Source organism: Eumetopias jubatus, unplaced genomic scaffold (assembly GCF_037043125.1).
Source record: "Eumetopias jubatus isolate StellerSeaLion01/CBP00866 unplaced genomic scaffold, mEumJub1_p1.0 scaffold_14, whole genome shotgun sequence".
Taxonomy (NCBI): Eukaryota; Metazoa; Chordata; class Mammalia; order Carnivora; family Otariidae; genus Eumetopias; species Eumetopias jubatus.
Window position 1 is genome coordinate 33,065,390 of NW_028274820.1, and position 26,366 is coordinate 33,091,755.

The window sequence follows — 26,366 nt, forward strand, 5'->3', positions numbered from 1 at the left end:
AGTTTCCCTCCCCCGGCTATTTGTGGCTGTTTTCCAGACCAGAGGGAGTTAGGACAAAAGGAATCCTGCTCTTTTCCTGGGAGTCAAGTCCTGGGTCTGTTGCGAGCGCCGGGCTGCTGCATCTTCGGGGCTGTGGACCTGAGAATAGGCTTCCGGCGTGAAAAAGATCAGCCGCTAAAGCTAGAGATCCCAGCAGTTAAAGCTGGGCTCCCGGCAACGATCAGCATTCCTCCCGGAGCTCTCCCGCGCCACGCATCCCACAATCCCCGTGCAAACTGCAGCGCTGCTCCGCTGCGTGCCGGCTGCCTGCGGCACGCGGGCTGCGAGCGCGAGCCCGGCGTCTTGACAGCTGCCCACGCGCCGGGGCGGTGCTCGAGCACGTTACTTTAAGGAGCCACGCGGCCGGCCCCGCCCCTCGCGTGCCGCGATTGGCTCCAGGTGGACTGCGTTGGCCTGATAGGTGCAGGGAGGGCGGGGCTGCGCGCGCGAGGCCCGTGGCCTCACCGCAGCAGTCGCGCCTGGGGTGCGAGTGGCGGCCGAAGGCGGGTGGTAGGGCGTGCGGGCCGGCGGGCACGCGCGCGTGCTGGCAGCCGAGATCCCTCGGGAAGCAGGGGAGCGCCCGACACCGCCCCGCACGCGCCGCCCTGCGGTCGGCGGCGCGCGCGAGGGCGGGGGAGGTGCGTGCCTGTGTGCGCGTGAGTGTGTGTGAGTGTGTGTCTGTGTGTGTGTGTGGAGCTTGGGTACGGAGCGCGAGCCGTCAGTGCCTCGGTACGAGTTCCCCCGCGGTCTTCCACACCCTCCGTCGGTCCCCGCTTCTTGCCCCACGACCCTCCAGTGCCCCCACGGTCGCAAAACGAGCGAGCGCATTGGGGAGCAGGTGTGGGGGCGGGAGGGGTCGCAGCAGACAAAAGGGGTGAGGGGGTCAGCCCGCCATGGCCTCCCGGAGCCTGGGGGGCCTGAGCGGGAGCCGCAGCGGGGGCGGCGGCGGTGGCAAGAAGAGCCTGAGCGCCCGCAATGCTGCGGTGGAGAGGAGGAACCTCATCACGGTGTGCAGGTACGGCTCGGCCCGCAGCTCGCAGCGAGGGGAGGGGGCCGCCGGCGCCGAGGGCTGAGAGCTGAGGGCGCGAGTCCCCGGGGGTCCCGCAGACTGGGGGGCCCGTGGTCCCAGGCTTTGCCGCACCAGGCGTGTCCGCGGGCGCCAGCGCCCTCAGAGGGGCCGGGGTCTGGGCACCGCGAGGCCCCGGACTTTCCGACAGTTTCAGAGACGAGCGAGGATAAGGCTTGGGGCGGGGCTGGGGGAGGATTTGTTTTGAATGTGTCTTCTAGTGTCAGAGTAAGAGAGGAGGACAGAAAGGAAAAGCTCTTTCATTTAGGGCTCATTAAGCTGTCAGCCAGCTTTTGGTAAAGTCGTTACTGTGTTGTTTCAAAATCAGAATGCATTTTGTTTTTGTTTTGGCTTGTTTACGCATATATTCAGTTATTTCATTCCACCAGTATTGAGGGTCTACTACAAGCCTGCCTTGTGTGTATGTGTGTGTGTGTGTGTGTTTTCTCTCCACTTTTAAATTGCAGAGCTAGTGCAGTTTCTGCAGTTGTTATAAAGAGTGGGACTTGTGGAGGATACCTAGTCTTCGTGTCAGTGTTTTATTCCAAGTCTGCCTTTCCTTAAAGAGTTTCTAATTATAAATGTAGTATTCCTTTACTCTAGGAAATATAGAAACATAAAGGGAATAATTAGTATCTGTATTCAGAAATAACTGATTTTTCACCAAACACCTCAGCAGCAACCATCGGTTATCCTCTAATAATTAAGAAATGACACCTTTTCCTCCTTTTCCATTTCTGTGTATTTCTTCTTGTGTAAAAATGTGTCAAGCGTCTGTCGCAGCACACAGATATTTATGCTAGGAGTTATATTCAATAACTTTGAGTGACTTTTTGTTTTTGTTTTTTAACCTGGACCATTACAGATGTTTGCCTAAATAGCAGGAAGACCTGCCTCCCTAACTGTATGGCACTTTGAGCTGTAAACAATAAAATAATGTGGACTTGGTTTAATTTACCACTTGTGCTGTCTAGGATGCAACCTTTTGAGGAAGACAGGTATTAAATTTTTTTAAATCCAGGCAAATCTTCCTTTTTTAGGTTAGGAAAAGAGAACAATAATCAAACCTGATTTATCTTACATATATTAAAGATTATTATTTTATTTTTTTAAAAAGATGATCATCTCAAGCAGGATCCAGCATTCTTGGGGTAATATATTTCATAAAAGCTCCCTCACAGTTAAACTTCACAGGACAGTTTTTTGCTCAATTGTCTTTTTAATTTTTTTTTAATTCTTCACACTATAGCATCCAATGCTATATTTATTGAATGAATAATTTCAGGGTGGGTACTCTTGCTTCTCCATTTTTGTCCTGGCTGATTTTAGGTTACTTGATGTTCATCTGCTCCCTCATCTGAGGCAGGCCAGAAGAAAGGACTTGTATCTCAACCTTATTTAAATAACATTTTAAGTTATGTTTAAGAAATTTCAGTCATATCACACTGATTTGTGTGGACAGCTGTCCGGGCTTGCTGTATTTTCATTAATTTTATTTGAATAATTATTTTCTATTGCAAAATGAATATAAGTGCTGACCTCAGGTATAATTTACACATAAATTTAGTGTTATAACTAAAATAAATTTCAATTTCTGGCTTAGATTTCAACGTGTGTATTTGGATTTACTACTAAGGCTGTTCTTCATGTACGAAGAGTTGGTGATTTATATAAATTATCATCCATCTCAATAGTAATGGGATCTGTTTGATAGGCTTTGTCTAAAAGGCTTTTACTTTTTGGAAAAAAGTCATTCTAGGCCATTTGTATGTTTTAAGTAGCTCTGCCTGAACAAATCAATATTTGTGCATTTATGTTTCTTTGCCTTTCAGAGTTACCAAATTGTGGTATCTTACCCTTGTCTCTTAATGAATTCATTTTTTAATTTTTATATATCAAGTTAGAGGTGATTTGATATTTAAGTTGTGAAGAAGTTGGTTTAGTTTGAGTTCTAAGTTTACTTTGTCGTTAACGAGTTCTGTGTCCTTTAACAAGCCATGCAAACATCTCATTATCTAGTTTTCACATCTGTAAAATCATCTTAGCCTACATCATTAGTAACCTTCAATAACAGCCCTAAAACTAATAATAGACTTCAAATAAAATGTGTTGATATTTTCTTTTGAATTTCCCCAAATATGAGCAGGGTAATGGTAGACATATATTTAATGATAGCTAGATGAGGTATGTGCCTTTTTCCCTCTAAAGAAAAACATTTTGAACTTTGCCTCCCATTTTATGTTTCCCTACTGATGCTCTAGAAAACTTGTGAATAATTTACCAATGCAAATCAAAACAAAATACCCCCCCCCAACCACCTCATATCATTCTACTGTATCTATAATATTTATGTGATATAATGCTTTTCTTTATCCCTTACACAACTTAGGCATATTTTCAGCTTTGTTTTAAAGCCTTATTATGTAACTAAGCAATTCTTTAGGTATAAAGTCTTGTACAAGAACAGTATTGTTATGGTGTGGAACTTTTGAAGTGGGTTGCTGGGTTAGGTAAGAGAGTCAGGACCTGAATTGAATTGAATTTCGATTCATTGTGATTATGTATGTAATTCTTTTGTCTCTTGTTTTTGTTCTATTGAACATTTATGTATTGTAGCCTTAAAAATACTTGTATGGTACTTAGTACTATTTTATCATGCTTTTTACAGATTGTGGTGGAAAGAAAGTAGTGAGGAGAGAAAGTCATTGAGGCCTCTAAATATTCCACATTCAACTCCAAAATATTCATAGACTGATTTTGGCTCTTTGTACCAACTAGTATTTTCCCTGCATATTCTTTACCGTTTAGAATTTTGAAAAATTAATTTTTTAAAGTCCTGCAGGCTTTTTTAAATCTCTATTTTTCATCTATAGAAAACCAGGTGCATTATTAGTCATTTTTCTGTCATTTTTAAGCTTCACATTTTATTGAAAAACTTACATATTCTTTTGCTTTTACTTCTGTTGACAAAGAATTAAAATGGAAAGTCTCTTTCTGTAGGTCAACATTGGTTTATGAGAAAGTTATTAAAGTATATAGTTTTTACATGCATAATCAGATTTTAATATAACATTTGTTTAACTTTTACAATCAATTCCTTAAGAGAAACTCCTCACAGTCATAATTTTCCTGTCTTGTGGATAGAAAGGATTAACAAGAGCCACTTAAGGAGAAAGTGTGATGAGTGGAGACAAATGATGGTTTTCAAAATTAAAGTACTTCTAATAAGATGTACATAGTTATTCTTGGTTTTCTGTAGGTGAAGATATTATTTCATAATTTGAATGTTATTTCAAGTAACAATAGGGCCTTATTTTTCCAGTGTAGTCAGGAAATGAGGTGCTTCTATTTTCCATGTTACTAATGTTTGAGTTAAGCTTAAAATTCTCCCATCAACTATAGTGCTCTACTCAGCATTAGTTGTGGAGTGCAGTCTTCTGTATAACTGAAGCTTATAATTTAAGTGTTTAAATTTAAGCCACAATAAATATTATTATTTAAAACATTTTGGGTGAATCACTTTTAAAAATGGATTTCATATTTCCCTACCTTCTTTTAAAAGACTCTGTAAAGAATAATAGAATCTTTATTGAGGATTTCACTCTGAATCTGGTTCTGTGAATATGTCCTATGCAGTGGCTGTCCTTGAGGACTCTTGAGATGCATAGAGCTTTTTGCAGCATGGCCCCAGAAGATTGTGTGTTTAAAGTTTTTTGTCTGCTTTTGCATTCTACTATTGCTTCCCACCAAGTTATCTATGTTTCTTACAACTCTGCCTGTTTCTAGCAGCTCTTTCCTTTGTGCTTCCTATCCTCATGTGCTTATTATAATTGGCTGTGAACTAGGAAAGCGGATAAGTAAATTTATCATGTGTTAAAAAAAAAAAAAAAGCAACCAGAGGCCTCGGTTAAATAAGTGAGCTTTAGCATTCTGAACTTAACATTTTAGTTGATGAATAATTAGAAAAAATGTCTCTTCCTATGTTTGAACTTAGTGGGTGAACTGCAGATAAGGAAAACGTTAGTATGATTGGCAGTATGATCCTTTAAAGAACTTCAAATTGAGTGACTTACTTTCCTTGTACTATTTGCTTGGGTATGCCTCATGAGACTGTTCATACCTTGGCTACAGTGATTCTATTTTTAGCTAAAGCTCTTTTAGTCATGCTCTGTGTGGCAGAACTTTGGGTTTGGTCTTTGATCAACATTTTCAGTTGTATTCTTTTGGAGCAGGTTCAGTATCATTTCTAAGAATTGTTAAGAGCTCTGATAGTAGGTATTCATGATGGAGGTAGCATGATCATCTTTTCAGCTATTAGTCCTGGATAAGCTTCTCAGCATTCATAAAAGGTCATTATCTCTTCCCCTAGCTAAAATGAGTTCCTACTCAACTTAGGGAGCATAGCTGTCCTCCACACATGTAACTTCCCTGCTTATCTTTTAAAGATTTTATTTATTTGAGAGAGAGAGCACACAAGAAGGCGGAGGGTCAGAGGGAGCAGCAGACTCCCTGACTCCATCCTGGGACTGCAGGATCATGACCTGAGCTGAAGGCAGTTGCTTAACCAACTGAGCCACCCACGCGCCCCTTCCCTGCTTATCTTAACTTCACTGCTTATCTTTTTTTTTTTTTAAGATTTTATTTATTTATTTGACAGAGAGAGACACAGCGAGAGAGGGAACACAAGCAGGGGGAGTTGGAGAGGGAGAGGCAGGCTTCCCGTGGAGCAGGGAGCCCAATGTGGGGCTCCATCCCAGAACCCTGGGATCATGACCTGAGCCAAAGGCAGATGCCCAACGACTGAGCCACCCAGGCGCCCCAACTTCACTGCTTATCTTAACTTCACTGCTGATTGATAAATGTCAGAAGCTCAGATGAAAGATTGGATATTCAAGGGGGAATATGTGACGCTTATCCACTCATGTATTCAGTCTTACAAGTTTAGGAGATACATATCTGAGCTGATCCACATGATCACAAAGCAGCTGGGTATGTAGACAGCATTGCTTCACACACTCCTATCACCAGTTGCTTTTTCACAATTATGCCTTGGTAAGTTTCCATCAGCCTATATTGTGTGTCATCAGGAAAAACCGTCACAGAAGGTCTTGAAGTTGTTGTCAGGGACGTTGTTTATCATGTCATATCATTTTGTGAAGATTTCTATGAGAAATAGCTGTCTTATTTTAGTGCCAAGAATTGTATCTCTAGGCATTTGGACTGGACACAAATGTGTAACTGACAACTTCTTTTTTCTTATACAGCTTTAGAAATTTTAGTGTTAAATTTGTGGCCAAGCTCTAAAAGATACATAGAACATGGGAGTAATGCATTTAGCATTATTCTTAGCTCTACTTTGTTTCCACATTTTTCATATAAATTATTATTGATTTATAATCTGTATACAGAAAGTGCACATAGCGTAAGTGTACAGGTCGGTGAATTTTTGTGAAGAGGACACTACATTGTAACTAACACTCAGGTCAAGAAAAAGAACATTACCCTTCATGTATTTAAATATTCTGAAGTTTTTCTCAAAAGTGTTTCTAGTTGGGAATGTATATATACATCCCTTTTTAAACTTATTCTTTTATATTTTTATATTGTAACATTAAATTTTATTCTTTTTTTGCTGATATATAGACATAAAATCAACCTTTTAAAATATTTGTCTTGTAGTAATCTTACCAGATTTACTTATTAATTCTAATAGATTTTCTGCAGTTTTTTATTTTTTTAAACTCTGAATACAGTCATGTCATCTACTTATTTAAAACTTCATGCCTTTGTTTTCTTGTGTTACTGCACTGGCTAGGACCAGAGTATTGCAGAAAACATTTTACCGTGACTATGGACTCTGAGAAACAAACTGAGGGTTTTAGAGGGGAAGGGGGTGAGGGGATGGGGTAGCCGAGTGACGGGTATTAAGGAGGGCATGTATTGCATGGAGCACTGGGTGTTATTTGAAAACAATGAATCATGGAACACTACATCAAAACCTAATGCTGTACTATACGGTGACTAACATAACATATTAATATAAAATTAAAAAAATTTTTTACCATGAGGTAGATGTTTGCAATCACATGTTTTTTTCTGTCTATCAAAATAAACATAATTTATCTCCCTTTTTTTCCTATTTATGTAGTGAATTATATTGATTGACTTTTGAAGGTTAAACTACTCTGGAATAAAAACAGTTGTACTGTATTATCCTTTTTACAGATCTTTGCATTCAATGAGTTATTATTCCATTTGGGATTTTCACATATATATTCATGGAAGAGATTTATCTGTAATTGTTCTTTCTTACAGTGTCCTTGTTTAGTTTTGTCATAAAGATTATCCGACCTTATAAAGCAAGTTGGGAAATAACTCTTCAGTAGAAGAATTTGTATAACATTAGATTATTTCTTTCTTAAACTTTTGAAAGAATTCACCAGGGAAGAAATCTGAACTGCTAATTGTCTTTGTGGGAAGTCTTTTAGTAACAGATTCAATTTATTTAATAGACACTGTACAATTCAGATTTCCTGTTTCTTCTCAAATCAGGCTTCAGTGAGTTTTTCATGTATATTACCAAACTTATTCTTAAGATCTTTCAAATATCTTAATATCTTTTTATTGTTTAAAAAAGTTATAGTAATTTTCCATTTTCTTTACTGATATTGCTAATCTCTGTTTTTTCCATTTTTTTTCTGGCCAGGAGTTTATGAATTTAATGTGTCTTTTCAAAAGTCAACTTTTGGCTTTGTTCATTTTCTCTGCCATACATTTATTTCTTAACCCATTGGTTTCTTTATTATTTCTTTGACTTTAAGTTCCTGTTCTTTTTCTAACTTCTTGAGATGGGAATTTGGATAATTGTTCTTCAGCCTTTCTTCATTTTCTAATATATGCCCCTGTTTGGCATTATTTGGAGATTGTTCACAAGATTTGAAATGTTATATCTTTATTATTAATTAGTTTAAAATGTTTTCTAATTTCTGTTGGGATTTCTTTGACTCATGGGTTATTTAAAAATTTATTATTTAACTTTCAAACAGTGGAGGATTTTCTAGTTATTTTTAGATATTGATTTTTAACTTGATTCCACTATACTTATAGAGAACATACTCTGAAAGATTTCAAACTTTTGAAATTTTGTTTATGCTTGCTTTATGATATAGCATATGGTTAATTTTGATAAATATTTCATGTACATTTGAACAATATATATGTATTCTGTCATTGGTTGCATGTTCTGTCTATGTTAGTTGTATCTAAGTATGTTGTGTTATTCATATTTTCTTTATCCTTACTAGTTTTTTATATGCCTACTGTATCTAATTTTGAGAGAGATGTGTTAAAGTCTGTCTTTGAGTGTGTCTTTGTCTATTTCATCCTTTAGTTCTGTCATTTTTGCTTTCAATATTTTGTTGCTTTATTACTGGGTGTGTGCAGATTTAGAATTGTGATCTCTTGGGGCGCCTGGGTGGTGCAGTCAGTTAAACATCCGACTCTTGGTTTCAACTCAGGTCGTGATCTCAGGCTCATGAGATCAAGCCCTGCATCCAGCTCTGCTTCAGATTCTCTCTCCCTCTGCCCCTCCTGCTCATGTTCTCTTTCAAATAAATAAATAAATCTTTAAAAAAGAAAAAGAATTGTGATCCTTCATAGGGGTTGGATTCCTTTGTCACCTTGAAATGTCTTTCTTTATCTCTAATACTGTTACTGCCTTAGAGTTTATTTTGTCTGCTATTAATATAGCTAAAACAGCTTTCTTTCAGTTAATGTTTGTATGGTGTATCTTTTTCCATCCTTAACTTTTAATCTTTTTGTCCTTGAATTTGCAGTGTCTCTTGTAGGCAGGATAGAATTGAGTTTGGGGTTTTATCTAATCTTTTATTTAGAGTATTTAGCCCACTTACATTTAATGTTGCTGTGTTTGGGTTTATAGCTCCCATTTTACTCTTTGTTTTATGTTTATTTTTTTCTTTTTCCTTGCCTTCTTATAAATCAGTATTTTTTATTTATTCCACTATTCCACTTTTTCTCTCAATGAACTTGTTAGTCATAAATTTTTTTCTTGTTCTGTATATATGTTAGATTCCTATCCTTTTGCAGTTACACTTGATTTATCACAGTGTAACATAAATATAACTCCAGCTGCTTCCCCAGTAGTGTTAGAACCATTTATTCCTTCTCATCTTGGACATTTTAAGTCTACATATATTTTAAATTCTGCAAGATTCTTTTATTGCTGTATTTTATACTTGATATTCAGGCAATACACATTTGCATTTACCTACATATTTACCCTTGTCGCTGTTCTTCCATCAGATTTGGAAAAATTTTGGCTATTATCTTTTTACACTCCAATTACATGAGTGTTAAATTTTACCAGGCTCCACTTTGACTTATGTTCTTTCTTTTCTGTATCGGCTCTTCTTTATTCTCTCTCTGCTTCACTTTATATATATTCTATTGACTTCTTTTCCTTTTCATTAATCTTGTCTTCTGTTTCTCATCTACTGAGTAAATTAAATGAGTTTTAATTTCAGATGGTTTTAGAATTTTTATTTGATTCTTTTTTAATAGACTAATCCTCTTATAAAAATACATATCTTTTTATCTATATCCATCTTTTCCTGTCTTCCCTAGATCATATTAATCATAGTTACCTTAAAGTTCTTATCACTAATTTAGAATATTTGTATCATCTTACATCTTTTTATTGTGTTTTCTCTCTTCCTCTTTTTGTCATGTAGTCTTATTTTTTGGCACATCTAGATTTTTTTAATTGAATGCCAGATAGTATATATGAAATTTTTTTCAGGACTTTTGTTGTTCTCTAAGTGCTATTGTACTTACCCTTTTGTCAACCATTGTGTCAAAAGTGTTATGTTAAAACATAACATATAGTAGAAAAAGACCACAGAGGAGTAAACAGGTGGAGTGCACCTGTCAATTTGAAGAAAATGTGGTCAGAAGCATACTAGTGCCCATGGCTCATAATATAGGGTAATGCTCACTTTCTTTACTAATGTTATCTTCCTCAGGAAGATAGAGTGGTAGCTGATCACCTTCATCTAGTCAGGGATGGTGCCAAATCCAGGCTAGATATCAACCCTGGGAAGTCTTGCTCAGCCTTTCATTTGCCCCTGACCATCCAGGGTTTTCAAACTATGTTTGGTATATTTTTCAGCACCCTTTCTCTGGTAGTCCTAAACAATTATTTTGTCTTCTGGAACTACCAGATGCTTTATTCTGTTAATCAGAGGCTTTCTGATTAGGATTTTTGTCTTCTGATGACAAGAAGGTGTTTGAGGCCTTCCGAGGTCTCCTTCAAAAGCTTTCCTGGTTTTTCTGTTCCCTGCTAGCAGCCTTTTGTGGGAGTTAGACCCTGCCACACTCAGAATTGGCGGACATTCCTGGGTAAAAGCCAACTATAGCAGCCCACTGATTTTTGAGCTTTCCTCTTTCTGGAGTCTTTACCTCTCTAATTCATACTGTTCAGCCACTCTCTCTCTGCAGGCTTCAAACATATGATTTCTGTAATTCCTCCCCCTTCTCCCAGTTTTTCTAGCTGTACTCTGTGGGAGCATTGGTCTACCACCATTTACTCCATCCTCCTTAGTCTGTTCCCACATTTTTCATCTTCCCCAGTTTTAATTTATACAGCCAACTGATGGTATTTTATATGCTCCCATAAGCAATCTGAAGTCTTTTCTGGAATAGCTTATATAAATAAATATAGCACCAGTTATGCTGTAATCTAATTATCATTTTGTCTTTTACTAGAATGTGAATTTCTCAAACACTGGAATCATAGTTTATTCAGCATCTAGTTTATTTACAGCATTTAGTACATAGTAGGCATGTTTATCAAATGAGGTAATTATAACTACTGAAGAATAATAGTAGTGGATGACCATTTCCAAAATAAGGTTGAAGGTTGAATTGAAGAATCATCATCACTTATTTTTTAAAAGTCACCCTAATGATTAATCTCTAATGATATTAGAGTTTTAGTTTGAGTCCTGCATCAGGCTCCTTGCTCAGTGGGGAGCCTGCTTCTCCCTCTGCCTGCTCTACTTGCAGCTCCCCCTGCTTGTGCTCTTTTTCTCTTTCTCACAAATAAGTAAAAACTTTATATATATATACACACACACATATATATGTTAAAATTTTAATAAAATTAAAAACATAAAACATCTGTGTTTAACATCTGAGGAAAATATATTAATTTATGTCATACATGCAGAATATGCTTTTTGGAAGAAAAATATTAGATGAACATTTATGACTAGTAATGAAAATTCTTTAATTGAAGCAATTTCTATTTCAATCAGATTTATTTTATAGTTAAGCCTAACATTGCCAGAATTCAAACCCAAATATATCTGATTTCAAAACCTATGCTTTCTCCTTATGTGCTTCCTTCAGTGTCTGTGGCTACATATGAACTGGTTCTAAATCGCGTGTGGGTATATGTGTTTGTATTTGAGCCATAGAATCAGAAAATGGGAACCTTCATTTTCTTAGCATTTCTGGTGTTCATAAACCATGATTGCTACCTATTAAGTCCTTTAGAAAATCAGTTTACATACAGACACTTGAAATTCTTGCCTCTTTTTCTGTGCTTAGATGTTATTCAGTGAAATGCTGATGCTCTAAAAAGCAAGAGGATATGTGCTAACACTTAGTAATTTTTGTGTAAGTTAAAAATTAAACACTTTATGTATGCTATCTCTTTTAATCTTCACAATAATTTGGTAATTGATTACTGAGGAAAGTGAGGTTCAGAGAGGTTAAGTGTCTTGACAGGAATGGATAACAGCAGAGCCAGGTGTGAATCCAAGGCCTTCTGATATTAAAGCCCCAGTTCTTCCTATTGCTGTATTGCTGCTGTATCTAGTTTACTACATAGTTTACCGATGTTAAAATATGTTACTTGAATATTTTCGTCTGTTATTGGATAAAGAGCATTTGGATTCCAGAAGGATATGTGGTCCAAGGGTATAAAGTATTCTTTATTAAAATGATTTTAATTGGGAGTTCTTTCATGTAAGAGATTTAATGAATTAATTTATGTTAAGATGGGAAGTTCTCTTGGTTTGATAGCTTTCTGATTTTCGATGTTTATTTTTTTGGAAAATTTTGTCTTATCCTTTTTTTTTTAAGATACTGCACTAATGTTATTTTTCATGTTGGGAAATCTGTTGTCATCAGTCTGCTTATATAGCAATACAAGATGTTAATTATATGGTATCTCATCCTTAAAGTACTTAGGTTAACAATTCTCTTTAAAGGAAATTTTGTCAACATATAGTACATTATTAGTTTTTGATGTAGTGTGTTGGCTAACTGAACGTGATAAAAATAAATAAATGAATAAATAAAATAGTGCACTTCACAGGTGCTTAATTGAAAAATAAAAGAAATTTTGTCAGTACAGGTGAGGAAAATATTTTAAAATACACTTTTCTCTCTCCTTTTAATTTTTATATAGGGTAAGAATTTTAAAGATAGTAAACACTAATAAGAGACTTAGGCTACCATTTCAAAGAAATTGGTTGGGACATTTTTTTTCCTGTGTTCCAATAAAACTTAATTTATAGAAACTGGCAACAGGTTGGATTTGGCCTGTGGTAGTAGTTGCAGACTCTTGCTAAAATTATATGTGTAAAGAATTTTTTTCTTATAAAAAGATTAAAATTATAGAAAAATTAAAGAGTGAAATATACATGATTTTTGGGAATTCTTACTTTCATAATACTTAAAAAAAGGCAAATTTCTGATTCTAAAAGATTTTTTGAGTTTCTGGTGTAAAATATAAGAAAGGAAATAAGCTATTATCTACAGTTACTGATATGAATTATATTTGGGTAAATTGTATCCTGTTTCAGGCATCCATGTCCTTGTTGATTATTGATAATGGATATTATATTAATGGCAGAAGATAGTTACCTGCCCCTTTGATAAAGACTACTAGCAGTAATAAACTTGTAAGGAATTCTGTAATTTTGGTGTGAAATAGTGGAAAGAATTCTATCTCAGGATTTGGGTAGTAATGTTCTACTTAAAAATACAACTTATGAATGACTTTTCTGAAATCCTTTTAGTTTTGAAATGTGATGATTCTAGATGCTTTTATATACTTTGGTTATCTTCAGATATAATTTTGTGGTAAAGAGATTTAATGGTATAGGTAAAAAAAATCTGTTCTGTGTGAAATTTATGTTTTTTTTTTTTTTTTTGTCTTTTTGAGAGGGAGAGAGAGTGGCGGGGGGTAGGGGGAAGACAGAGGGAAAGGGAGAGAGAGAGAATCCTAAGTAGGCTCCACACCCAGCACAGAGCCCGAAGGTGGGCTCCATCTCACAACCCTGAGATCATGACCTGAGCCCAAATTGGGTCAGATGCTCAACCAACTGAGCCACCCAGGCACCCTGAAATTTATGGTTTTTGAAGCATGTTTGCTTATTGTAAGGGAATGGGAATATATTTTTTCCTACTCGATCACTCTGCATATATGTAAATATATATGTATGTATTACTAATGCAGAGCCTTAAATATTAAACGTGGATTTCCACTTCTTAATAGTTTCTTTCCAATAATGTAGAGTTTAACAGAGTAATAATTTTTTTATTTTGTTGTCACATTTTTACTTTTTTAATTATTTATAGTTAAAATTATGTTACAAATCTATGACATGGGTGGAATTAGTTTAATGTAGTGTAATGAAGATTTTTTAAACATAGTTTTGGTAACTGTCTCATTTTTCTTGGTATGTTGCCAAAGATAAAAAGGAAGTTCATGCTTTCTTAGGTTTGAATGTTTTATTCACAATCATTCTTGTCTATTTCTGACCCAACAAATATTTTCTTTGGGCATTGAAAGTGGAAAAGAGAATCTGTTTAGACAGAGACATTTTAAAACTTGTGCTTAATTATACAACCCTTTTATGAACATTTTTGAATTTTTAATTCTTATGTAAAAGCTGTTACTTAGCCTTGATTTGGTATTTTTAGACATTCATCAAATTGTCATTTCATTATTTTAAAATCAGTCCTCTTCAGGAAATAGATGACTAATATTAATGTCATCATTATCAGGAAATAGCTCAGCATCTGTGTGATATTTTTTTAGATGTATTGAAATTCTTTTTACAGGTTTGGTTTTTATAGCACATCTTAGTTACTGTGTTAGGGAGGAAAAGATTCTCATTATTTTGGCATGATGGAGCTAGCTGCATGATTCTAGAGAACTAAGTGCTGAGTGGGAAGACTTGGCTCGTAGAAGTAAAACATGCATTCTAAGGAACTAGGTTACCTTCTGAGGTTTGGTTTGTGTTGGTGGAAGGGGAGTAGGATGTAAATGATGAAGCAAAGGCAGGAAACATTCTTTTTTTTCCTTATCAATCTTCATATAATAAAATATTTAAAATGCTTTCTCACCCTTAAATATCTTCATGCTTGGAAATAACAGAACTTGTGTCTAAGGGTATGCTTTAGGATATTTGGACTTTGTTTTTATTTTTGTTTTTATTTTTATTCAGGTGTTGGATTAAAAGTAATTTAGTACTCTGAGATTTACCATTTTAGGTTTTTGTCATGCACACAGTGTCTTCTGTAGGAATATAAGCTACTGGTAACATGATAAAAAGATGCATGTATTTTATTGACTATTGACTGATGCATGTATGGCTCTTGGTGCTACAAAAATATATGTATTAATATCCATGGCCTTTCTTCCTGTTATAATTTACAATGTAGATAATTTGTTAGGATTTTGTATTATTCCTGGAGGACATTAGTGACTAAAATCTTATCAGATTGTTATATGTACAAATTCAATACTCAGCGGCACCTGGGTGGCTCAGTCGGTTAAGCATCTGCCTTCAGCTCAGGTCATGAGCCCAGGGTCCTGGGATCGAGTCCCGCATCGGGCTCCCTGCTCAGCAGGAAGCCGCCTTCTCCCTCTGCCTGCTGCTCCCCCAGCTTGCGCGCGCTCTCTCTCTCTCTCTCTCAGTCAAATAAATAAATATCTATTTAAAAAAAAGAAATTGAACATTCAAACCTAGCTCTTTTTGATGAAATAAATACTGTGTTATTTTTATCTTTAAGTAAAATTTTCACTTCATTTCACTGATGTGCATTATGATCTTAAATGCCATAATTTTTTAAAGCGATAGATTACTTCTGCCTTGAATGTGATTGTAGAGTCCTACCTAATGAAGATTGGAGGGAAAGATTAAAACATTACAAAGTTTCCTTTTATTTAGGTCAAAAACCAAACTAGGGGTTTTGCTTATTCATTTTAGGAACATTTTTCAATCTCTTACTGAATAAGAACATTATACTTACTTATTCTTATTAAAAGTTTGCTAAGGAATGGCAGCATATCATTTTTCTCCTGTATTACCAGTGAGATGGACATAGGAAACAAAAACAAGTTTTCAAGTCCCTTTTAATCTGGTTTATCTGTTTATCTTCTTTTTGTTTCTATTCATTTATTCATGCATTACATCTGATATTTATCTAACTTGACTATCTTTTAGGTACCAGAGACCACTTCATCAGTGTTGCTTCTTTCTTAGCTGTTCTTATTTTTTCTTTACATAATGGCTTCCACCTTTGAGTCCTAGGTGTAGTTATAGATAGTACCATGTACTGAACGTTAATCCACCGCTGTCAAAGTTATTTGTCCTGACCAAAGAAGACTGAAAATTATTTGAATAATTATTTTCTCAGTGCTCTCAAGAATATATAATTACTAGTATTCTAAGAGAAATGTTATTTAATTACATACTAAGAATGCTTTAGGTCGTGGTTCTCAAAATGTGCTCCTGGACTCACCCCTTCAGAGGTCCAAAAGGTCAGAAATTATTTTTTTAATAGTTCTAAGACAGTATTTGCCTTTTATGTTCCCATTCTTTAACAAGTGTGCAGTGGAGTTTTCCAGAGGCTACATGGTGTATAATATTAAAATAACTTGAATACAGAAGCAGATAGGAGGATTTATTCTCTTCTGTTCAACACAACATTAAAGATATTTACAAAGAGGTACAACAGTGCTATTTTTGCTAATTTTTTGTTTTGGAAAAGACACATTTTATAAAATACATTATTATGCTAACATGTAATGAATTTTTCTGTTTGTAATTAATAAATTGGGTAGTCCTCACTTTGCACAGTTCCAATATGTACTATTTCAGTTACTACAATTCAGTTAATACCAGGCGTATAATAACACAGTTTGAGTTTGACTACTGGGATATATGAACTGTGAGTAATTGCATAAAATAAAATTTTGTTGCTGGCACCTTAGTCTACAGATCACTGTGTTAATAACAAATGCACATCATGATCAGTGACCAGTCACATCTCTTTTTTCTAAGTCTGCCTAGCATTGGTCACTGTTCATGTGTTATTAGTCGATGCACAGAAATCAAATCCTGTAGTTGTGTTGCTTCCTTGTGTCTTGGTGATAAACCCACATGATGTTTTACAAAAATGGATAATTGAAAGAGTGAACTGACCAACAAAGATGAAAATGTGGCGAAGAAACAGAAAGTGCTGACATTGGAAGTGAAATTTGAATTGAACTCAAGTGGAATTATAGAAGAAATAGTTAATCACAAGGGCTCCTGGATGGCACAGTTAAACATCTGACTCTTGGTTTTGGCTCAGGTTGTGATTTCAGGGTCCTGAGATCAAGCTCCGCAGAGTCTGCTTGAGATTCTCTCTCCCTCTGCCCCTCCCGCTGGTGCTCTCTTTCTCTAACATAAACAAATCTTGAAAAAGAAAGAAAGAAAGAGTTAATCATGGGAATACTGACACTGCTGCTATTCAAGGGAATTTAGGTATGCAGCCAGAGGAACTTAGTGAAGGTGAATGTATTGATATAAATGAACAGAGTGGTTATGACAAAAAGGAGGTCCCAGCAGAAGTGGTGCTGGCAAGCTACTTCACATTATAGGGCCTCTTTCAGATTTTCACAATTGAAGGTGCAAAGGATAAAATGTTGGAAACTGGTCCATACTTAGAAAGGAATAATTTGCCAAGGCATAGAAAATATGCTCGGTCCATATCTTTAAGTTATACAGTAAGAACACAAGCACTGTTCAAACTACTGTTGGTAAATTTTTTTTTTTTTACAAAGAAAACCCTTAAATTCTCAGTATTTCTAATGTTTTAAATCATAGTGTACTATATAAGTGTGTTACTGGTTTTTTTTTTCATTCCCCTACACATTATAACTGGCGATGAAGAGAGTTTTTAGTGTAGAGTTTTTAGGTGTAATCATATACACAAATCTCTTTATATTACCCTTTATACTTATCTCTTCTATTTTCTGTCCCTATTGAATAGTATAACCAACAAGCCTAAAACCTAAGAAATAGTTTGTACTCCTTTATCTCCTTCATAGTTTACATTTCTAATTACTAACAGCTCTCATAGTTTTCCCCATTGCTTCCTTCCTCACTGATTGTCCTTACTTAGGCACTCATTTGTCACCCTTTATAGGGTATGACTATAAAGGATGGCATGAGGCAATTGCTTGAGATGACAGAACTGTCCTGTCTTAGAACAGAACCATCCCAACTTTGATGCCGGTGACATGAATGTTGTTACATGTCAACAATCATAAACTTTTTTTTGTCTTGTCATGGTATGGGCATGTAAATGTTTCTTTGCTATTCTTTCAAAATGGGGCTTACTAATAAATCAACAAGTACTTACTGACAACAGTGTTCAAGGCATTGTCCTCTGTGCTGAAGCTGAGGAAGATATAAATGTGCAGAAGATATGTTTCTGCACATTTATATGTATGTCCCTGAAGGAATTTATATTCTAGTGAGATAGATACTACAGATAACAGCAGTAAGATAAACTGTAATTGTCTCTTAAAGGTCCGTACAAACAAAATGCTTGTGCTAGGAATGTGGAGAAAGATAATTCTTCATTGAAGAGGTGGCATTTGAGCTGTCTTGGAAAACACATTGATTATGACAGTCAAAAACAGACAAAGGACATTCTGATAAGAAGGAAAAATATAGCACACTCTACAGATGTGTAATTTTTCCTTTTTATAAAGCCCATAAAAACTTTGGATCTACACTTCATGCATACTTGCATCCTGTTTCATTCAATTTTGTATTCAAACTCTTAAAAGCATTTGCATCTGACACTTAAATTTCTTATAAGCAGTATAGTAGCTTTTGAGTTTTTGGATTTAATAATTTAGGTCATTTTTAAATTCTGATTTTAATGTCTGTGAAGACAATGAGCTAATCCTAAGTCTTATTGTGTTCAATAGATAGTAAATATATAACTAAAAGCCTGATATTTATGTAAAATTTTCTATTCACAGAGAAAATTTTAATAAGTAGAGTTTTCAGTATATATAATACTTATAAAGTATTTTTATAATACTTCCCCAGATGGCTTTCTTTCCATTTTTCCTACTTAAGTGAATGAATCAACTCTTTTTTTCACAGGTTTTCTGTGAAGACCCTGATTGATCGGTCCTGCTTTGAGACAATTGATGATTCTTCTCCTGAATTTAACAATTTTGCAGCTATTTTGGAACAGATTCTAAGTCACCGGCTAAAAGGTAACAGAATTAATGTATTTTTAGTCTCACAACAACTTTCTTTTTTATAAGCTTGAAATTTTAGAATCCACACAGTCTGGTATAATTTAGGTAATAGCCATATTTCATCTTGAGAAACATAAAACTGATTTTGGAATGCCTAATCTTTTGACCTATCCTTTGTCCCTGGAAATGAATTTCTTTTCTCCAGTTTATGCCAGGGTGCATTAAAAGTGTTGAGTGCATTAAGTGTCTCATACAGGGAGCAGAGTCACTTTCCGTAAGTAATTAAAATGAAAGCTTAAATTAAACAGTAGCCCATCTTTGAAGGTTACTGGATGGTATTTTAACCAACTTACAAAGAAGCGTCCAGGCATTAAGTTTGTTTGCTTAATCTCTACTTCATTAAACTTTGGAATCTTTGAAAAATTTTTCACCATAAATAGTTAAAAGAAGTATGTAAAAAAATATGCTCAACTATGGTTTTAAAATAAATCAGTAAATATATTTATATTAGAAAGATAAATCTCTTAAAATTTAGAAGGTAAGATGGGAGCAGTGGTCTCTCAGAATTATAAAATATGTTTACTTTAAAAATACCTGTAAAATATAGATGATTAACACCAAGAAACATTATGTAGCATAATTCTTAGTAGTAATAAATAATAACTTTATTACATTAATTCCATTATCTTGTCTTCCTAAAGGAAACCTGATCATCAGATGTTTTCACTTAACCTTTTATTAACTTTATTATCTTAATGGTATAGTTTCAAATCAGTAATCTGTTTTGGTAATATAACTTATTAGAATCTCAAATTTAAGCTAAAGGATAATTTTCTATGCTTTTTGATGGTGAAAGCCTCAAGTTTTACTCGTAGATGTTTAAATCCGTTGAGCAGTCCTGTGGGCCTATAACAAAGGGTTAAATTTAATTACAGACGAAAACAAAATCTGGACTCAGTCAACCTTTTGCAATTTAAAATGAGGTCCATAAAATCACTGATGCTTTTCTGTTAAAAGTTTGTTATTTTGCATTTAAAAAGTTATGTTTCTTATTTTTGCTGCTCTGTATTTCCTAAATTTTCTGCCATTAATGTTACCTTTTATATGAAAATAAGTTTTTATAAAAGCAAAGGATAGGAGAGTATGTTGAGATACTGTCTGGGTTACTATATTGTGTGGTGATAAAATTTAAAAATTTTATATATAAATTTATAAATAATACATGACTAAAAAACAGATGCAACACAGTAGACCTTGGTGTACCTTAATGTTCACAAATATTTTATCATAATACTTCAGTTCCCTTAATTCAGTATACTATTTAGCATATGATTCACTCATGAAATACATAAGCAGCTGTCAGCAGAAAACAGGCCATGTTGAGATTTCCATGCTGAGTGACTCATGACCACATACGTGGACCCCTCCTGCACACTAGCCTGCCATCTTTTGAGTCCTGCCTCAGCAAAATCTAGATGATAGACCTTTAGAAATACTTAAGAGTGAGTGTCATTTCTGAGAAGCCAGTGAACTACCATGTTGAAAATAGAATCCCTAATTGATTTATGGATAAGAATTCCACTAGTGTGACTAAGACAGTAAAAATGATGATACAGTGGAATTTGTGTTAATTTTTTACGCTAAGTAAAATTAGTAATTTAAAATATGCTCTTAAAAAAAGTTTCTGTAGATTGACTAATGTGGTCGCTGTGGTTAGTATAGATATGAATCATGAAATGATCTTTAACTTTTGAGATGAAGTATTTTAAAGACTCAAGTGTCTACAGACTTCCGACTTCCATATATTATTTTAGTATTCTAGCACATAGCAAATTGCTTTTATTTTTGGAGAAATTATATGATTATTTTGATAGTACACCTAAAATTTAGTATATAACAGCTAATTTTCCAGTGTTTGTCTTTATAGAAGTACAAATTTAAAATGTATAACTTTGTGGGTTTGTGAGATATACTTTTCTCCAGCTACTTTTTATTTTTTAAATAAAAGGGCATTTAGTTTAAATATTAAATTTTTCAGAGAAAGATAAAATCCACCCCCAGGCAGAAAATAAGCTCTAGTGACACAGGTAATGTGGAAAACTTGAAACAGTTATTTCTTTTTTTTTTTTATTAAAGATTTTATTTACTTATTTGACAGAGAGAGACACAGCGAGAGAGGGAACACAAGCAGGGGGAGTGGGAGAGGGAGAAGCAGGCCTCCCGCGGAGCAGGATGCCCGATGCGGGGCTCGATCCCAGGACCCTGGGATCATGACCTGAGCCAAAGGCAGACACTTAATGACTGAGCCACCCAGGTGCCCCGAAACAGTTATTGCTTTTTTCATTTTAAAAGTCCCATAATTGAGGAAAAGGAAACTTTTAAAATGACATACATTAATCCTGTTTGCAGTTATTATGCAGTAAAATGATGATCGTACTTTCCTGGAATATAGCTGAGAACTAGGAACTAATAATCAGAAAATATAGAATTCAAAGAGACCTCAGTTCAGATCTTCACTAATTTTTGGACTTTTATTTTTTTTAAAGTATCATCCTTCTCTCTACCCCATCTGCACCTGCCCTAATAAAAGCAACTATAGATGCTGGGTGTGTAAGTGGAATGTCTTGTTGAAGCAGATTGGGGAAATTGGGCGTTTTACCTGCTCAGCGGAAGTTGTACCCCACCCGACAACTCCATAGCACCACTTCAGGTAGCGCCATGAATCGCACATTAAAAATTATTCTAGGTTCTCTCCTGAAGCAATCCACTCAACGATATTTGTGATTGGTGGACATACAGTCTTTGTTTTAATACTTCTGATGTGTGGAAACTTAGGATAGTAAAGCAATTCATCACATTTTGAGGCAGTTTTGATTCTTAGAAAAATCTTATGTAAATAAAGCCAACCTCTCTGAGTAGCTTTGATCTATTTTCTGCCACTTTTTTCAGTATTGAGCCTAACAAATATTAAAAGATTGCTATTATATAGCCCTTTCTCCTCAGTCCCCCTTTTTCCTAGGTAATGTATCTCTACTTCCTTCAACATTCTGGAACCACCACTATCTTACTCTTCTGGTTTATCACTGGTTTATTAGTATTGCTCTTAAAATCTGATACTCAAGAGCTGAGTAAAGTGCTTCAGAGAGATGAACTCTGTATTAGTTCAGAACTTAAGATTACACTGACATTTTGATTCCCATATCACACTTTTGGTTCACACTGAAATTAAGACCATCAAATCCCATAGTTTTTTAAAAATTGAACTATTCCTTATTTTATGTTTTAGTTCTCTGATGAGTTGCCTGTGTACAGGTTTGCTAGGGATAAATACAGTATTATTTCCTTTGTCATCCACTTTAGAGATGGATGAACTGGCTATAAAAAAGAAATTTAGGAGAACTCCTAAAGATGAAGGGGACATACTTTTCCCTATTTCTCTCACTAAGTATATCTAAAACCCTGGACATTAGTATAAAAAATAAAAGAAGACTCCAAAAGGTAGAGAGAAGAAGGGAGACTTCCTAGGGACTGTAAGACTTCGGGAATGACTTGATGGGTTCTTTGAATTTTCTGATGGCCTTGTATAGCCAAGACTGGATAAGCCAATAGATTATAAACATCAGGTACAGAAAGCTAGGCAAAAGACTTTTATTTTTAATTTTTTAAAAGATTTATTTATTTATTTTAAAGAGAGAGAGAGCATGAGCAGGAGGTGCAGAGGGAGAGAGAATCTCAAGCTGACTCCACACTGAGTGCAGAGCCCGACGCAGGGCTCTATCTCATGGCTCCGAGATCATGACCTGTGCTGAAACCAAGAGTCAGATGCTTAATCAAGTCACCAGGTGCCCCAAGGAGGAACACTTTGACATTCCCTCCTCTACTTTAGCCAAATGCCACAGAAAAAGTGTGGTACCACCCCCACCCAGGCCAGAAAAAGCTAAATGAGGAACTTAGAATTCCCTCCTCATGAGATATAACAGAGTGTCCCACCACCACCATCAGAGTGGTATCAGAGAGGGTCAAGCAGAGAACTTGGACTTCTTCCCTCCTGGCTGATGGTGAGCCTTCTCTTCCCATTTTACCTCCCACCCCCACTATGTTAATGAAGAGCCTGGACTTCCATTCCCACCCAGCAGTAATGAGGGGTCATTTCCCTGCCATCCTGAGGCTGTGTCAGAAGAGACCTGTTGGAGACTTGTGTCTTTCACCATCACCCAGCAGTAACAAGACTACTCTCAGTGCATTGTCAGTGGAGACCATGTAGAAAGCCTGGACTCCCACCTCCACCCAGCAGTAGTGAGGGCTCCCCACACTCAAATGTCAGTGGAGGCCAACTGGGAAAAGTGGACTTCTCCCTCCACTTGGCAGTAATGAAGTTGTGCCCCCCTACACCTGCCCTTCTCCTGCTAGAACTGTCAGAGAAAGCCAGTGAAAACAGAAGTTTTAAATAAAGTCCTGAGACTTATAATATGAACATGTCCAGGTTTCATTTGAAGATCACTCGTCATACCAAGAACCAGGAAGATCTCAAATTGAATGATAAAAGACAGTCAATAGATAGCAACACTGAGATGTCAGAGGTATTAAGTGTTAGTGACAAAAATCATAAATTGGTCATGATAAAAATGCTTCAGTGAGCAGTTACAAACATGCTTAAAACAAATGAAAAAGTAGATAACATCACCAAAGAAATAGAAGATATAAAGAAGAAGCAAATAGAAATTTTGTTACTGAGAGTACAAAACCAAAATAAAAAACTCAATGGATAGGCTCAACAGGAATATGGAGGGGACAGAGGAAAGAATCCGTTGGGGCTCCTGGGTGGCTCAGTCGTTAAGCATCTGCCTTCGGCTCAGGTCATGATCCCAGGGTCCTGGGATCAAGCCCCACATCAGGCTCCCCGCTCGGTGGGAAGCCTGCTTCTCCCTCTCCCGCTCCCCCTGCTGTGTTCCCTCTCTCACTGTGTCTCTCTCTGTCAAACAAATAAAATCTAGAAAAAAAGAATCCATGAACTAGAAGACAAACAGAAATTTTTTAGTCTAAACAACAAAGACTAAAAATAATCTAAAATTAAAAGGTGGATTAAAAAAAAAACAGACCTCAGGGACCTGTGGGACTATAACAAAAGATCTAACTCTCTTTTCATCAGAGTATCTCTGAGAGGAGAAAGAGGAAGGGACTGAAAATGAGCTAAAAATATATGGCTGAAAATTCCCAAATTTGTCAAGAGATGTAAACATACAGATTTGAAAAACTGAGTGAATCATAGTGTAAATCCAAAGAAATTCATGCCAAGACACATTATAATTAAACTTTTGAGAAATAAAGACAAAGAGAAAATGTTGAAAGTAGCAGAAGTATTACACCCTGTCTGTAAGGGAAAAACAATTTGAATGACAGCAGATCTCTCATCAGAAACCATGGAAGCACTTCCTAAGAGAAAAATGCCAAAACAGACATCTATATCTAGCAGAATTATCCTTCTGTAATAAAGGGAAAATCTAGACATTCTCAAGTCAAGGAGAACTAAGGAATTTTTTGCCAGTAGACTGGCTAGAGAACTGTCTTCAAGCAGAAATGAGATGATAAAAGAAGCAAGAAAGAACACAGTAAATACAGTAAGCTTTCCATTTTATTTTTTAGTTTTGTTTTCTCTGTTTTTGATTTCTCTGTTTTCCTTTTCTTGTCTTCCTGTGGGTTACTTGAATGTTTTTTGGAATTCCATTTTTGTCTGTCTATGTTGTTTTTGAGTGCATCTCTTTGTATAGATTTTTTAGTGGTTGCTCCAGGTACTACTTTGTATATCTATAATTTATTACAGTCTATGAATGTCATCAATTTCCAGTCTTAAATTTAAAAGTCATACCTTTCTTCATTTCCCTTCATTCTCCTCCATTGATAATATAATTGCTTTAAAAAATTAAAAATAGAACTACCCTATAATCCAGTAATCACACTACTGGGTATTTTTCCAAAGAATACAAACACAGTAATTTGAAAGGATATGTGTATCCCTATGCTTATTGTAGCATTATTTCCAATAGCCAAATTATGGAAGCAGCCTGTGTTCATTGATAGATGAATGGATAAGAAAAATGTGATATATTGGGACACCTGGGTGGCTCAGTCAGTTAAGTGTCTGCCTTCAGCTCAGGTCATGATCCCAGGGTCCTGGGATCGAGTCCTGCATCGGGCTCCTTGCTCAGCAGGGAGCCTACCTCTCCCTCTACCTGCTGCTCCCCCTGTTTGTGCTTGCCCTCTATTTCTCTCTCTCTGACAAATAAAAAATTAAATCTTTTAAAAAATGTGCCACCCACCCACCCACACACACACACACACACACGCGCACACATAATGGCTCTTATTTAACCACAAGAAAAAATAGGGTGCCTGATTGGTTCAGTTGGTTAAGCGTCCAACTCAATTTCAGCTCAGATCATGATCTCAGCATGGTGTGATTGAGCCCTGCCAGGGGTTCCACGCTGGGCATGGAGCCTACTTAAGATTTTCTTTCTCCCTCTGCCCCTCTCCCTGCCCCCACTTGCACTTGAGCTATCACTCTCTTTCTAACAAAAACGAACAAACAAACAAAAGAATGAAATCTTGCCATTTGCAAAAACATGGATGGGGCTAGAGAGTATGATGCTAAAAAAATAAGTCAAGGAAAGACAAATACTTTATGATTTCACTCGTGTGAAATTTAACAAAGAAAACAAGTGAACAAAGGAAAAACAAAGAGATAAACCAAGAAAAAAACTTTTAACTATCTATAGAGAACAAGTGCTTAATTACCAGAGAGGAAATGGTGGTATGGGAATTAAGAGTATACTTATCATGAGGAGCACTGAGTAATGTATTGAATTGTTCAATCACTGTATTATACACCTGAAACTAATATAACAGTATGTTAACTATACTGGAATTAAAATAGAAAACTTGAAAAATACATATAATGGCTTTAAATATCCCCCTACAAAAGATTAGAACCGCATTAGAGTGTTATAATTTTTGTTTCCACCATTAAATTTAACTGACAACACTTAGGAGGAGAAGGTCAGCCTATTTCAGGTTGCTAATGTGTCTAGCACAGAGTCTGGGACATACAAGACAAGGAAATGTACCTGCTATGTCATTTTTGGGCTTCCAAGGTCCCTAACCAGTCTTCCTTTTATTCTCCATCTTCAGAATATTCTCATACTTGTTTTATGTGTAATGTCCAGAGTTTGTAGTTGTGTTTAGCAAAAGGAAAGTACATCTACTTTATCTTGTCTGGAACCAGAATTCTCCTTTAATTTTTTAATGTGAAGAACTATATCGATAGTTTTCCTAATGTTAAATCATCAATATATTCTTGGGATAAATCCAATTTGAGCCTCATGTATTGTTTAAATACACTTGGCCAGATTTAGGATTTAGTTTGATAATACTGTAGGAGTTTTGGTTCTGTGTAATTTCTGTTTTGTACTTGTTTTGGTTTTTGTTACCAAGATTATATTATCTTCACTAAATGAATCAGAGGTGTTTTATCTTTTTTAATTCTTTGTAAGAATTTTCCATTAAGTTTGGAATTGTCTGTTAGATTTTGCCAGTAAAAACCCTGGGCCAGGTGGGGTGTGTGTGTGTTTGTAGGTCTCTTTAGGTTGTTGACTTCTTCTCATTTATATTCTTTTCCAC

General features: G+C 35.9%; 1 protein-coding gene across 6 annotated transcripts in view; it reads left to right on the forward strand.

Moving 5' to 3' along the window:
- Nucleotides 1-899: 899 nt before the first annotated feature.
- RUNDC3B (RUN domain containing 3B) overlaps nt 900-26,366 on the forward strand; it is a 121,483-nt gene continuing 96,016 nt past the window's right edge. For 5 of the 6 annotated variants that reach the window (XM_088018437.1, XM_088018439.1, XM_028120385.2 and 2 more), the window contains exons 1-2: nt 933-1,054; nt 18,592-18,707. In XM_088018437.1, coding sequence (XP_087874563.1) covers nt 933-1,054; nt 18,592-18,707 — 238 coding nt within the window. Of the gene's footprint in view, nt 1,055-18,591; nt 18,708-26,366 lie in introns of all 6 variants that reach the window. The other variant, XM_028120382.2, reaches the window with a different exon arrangement.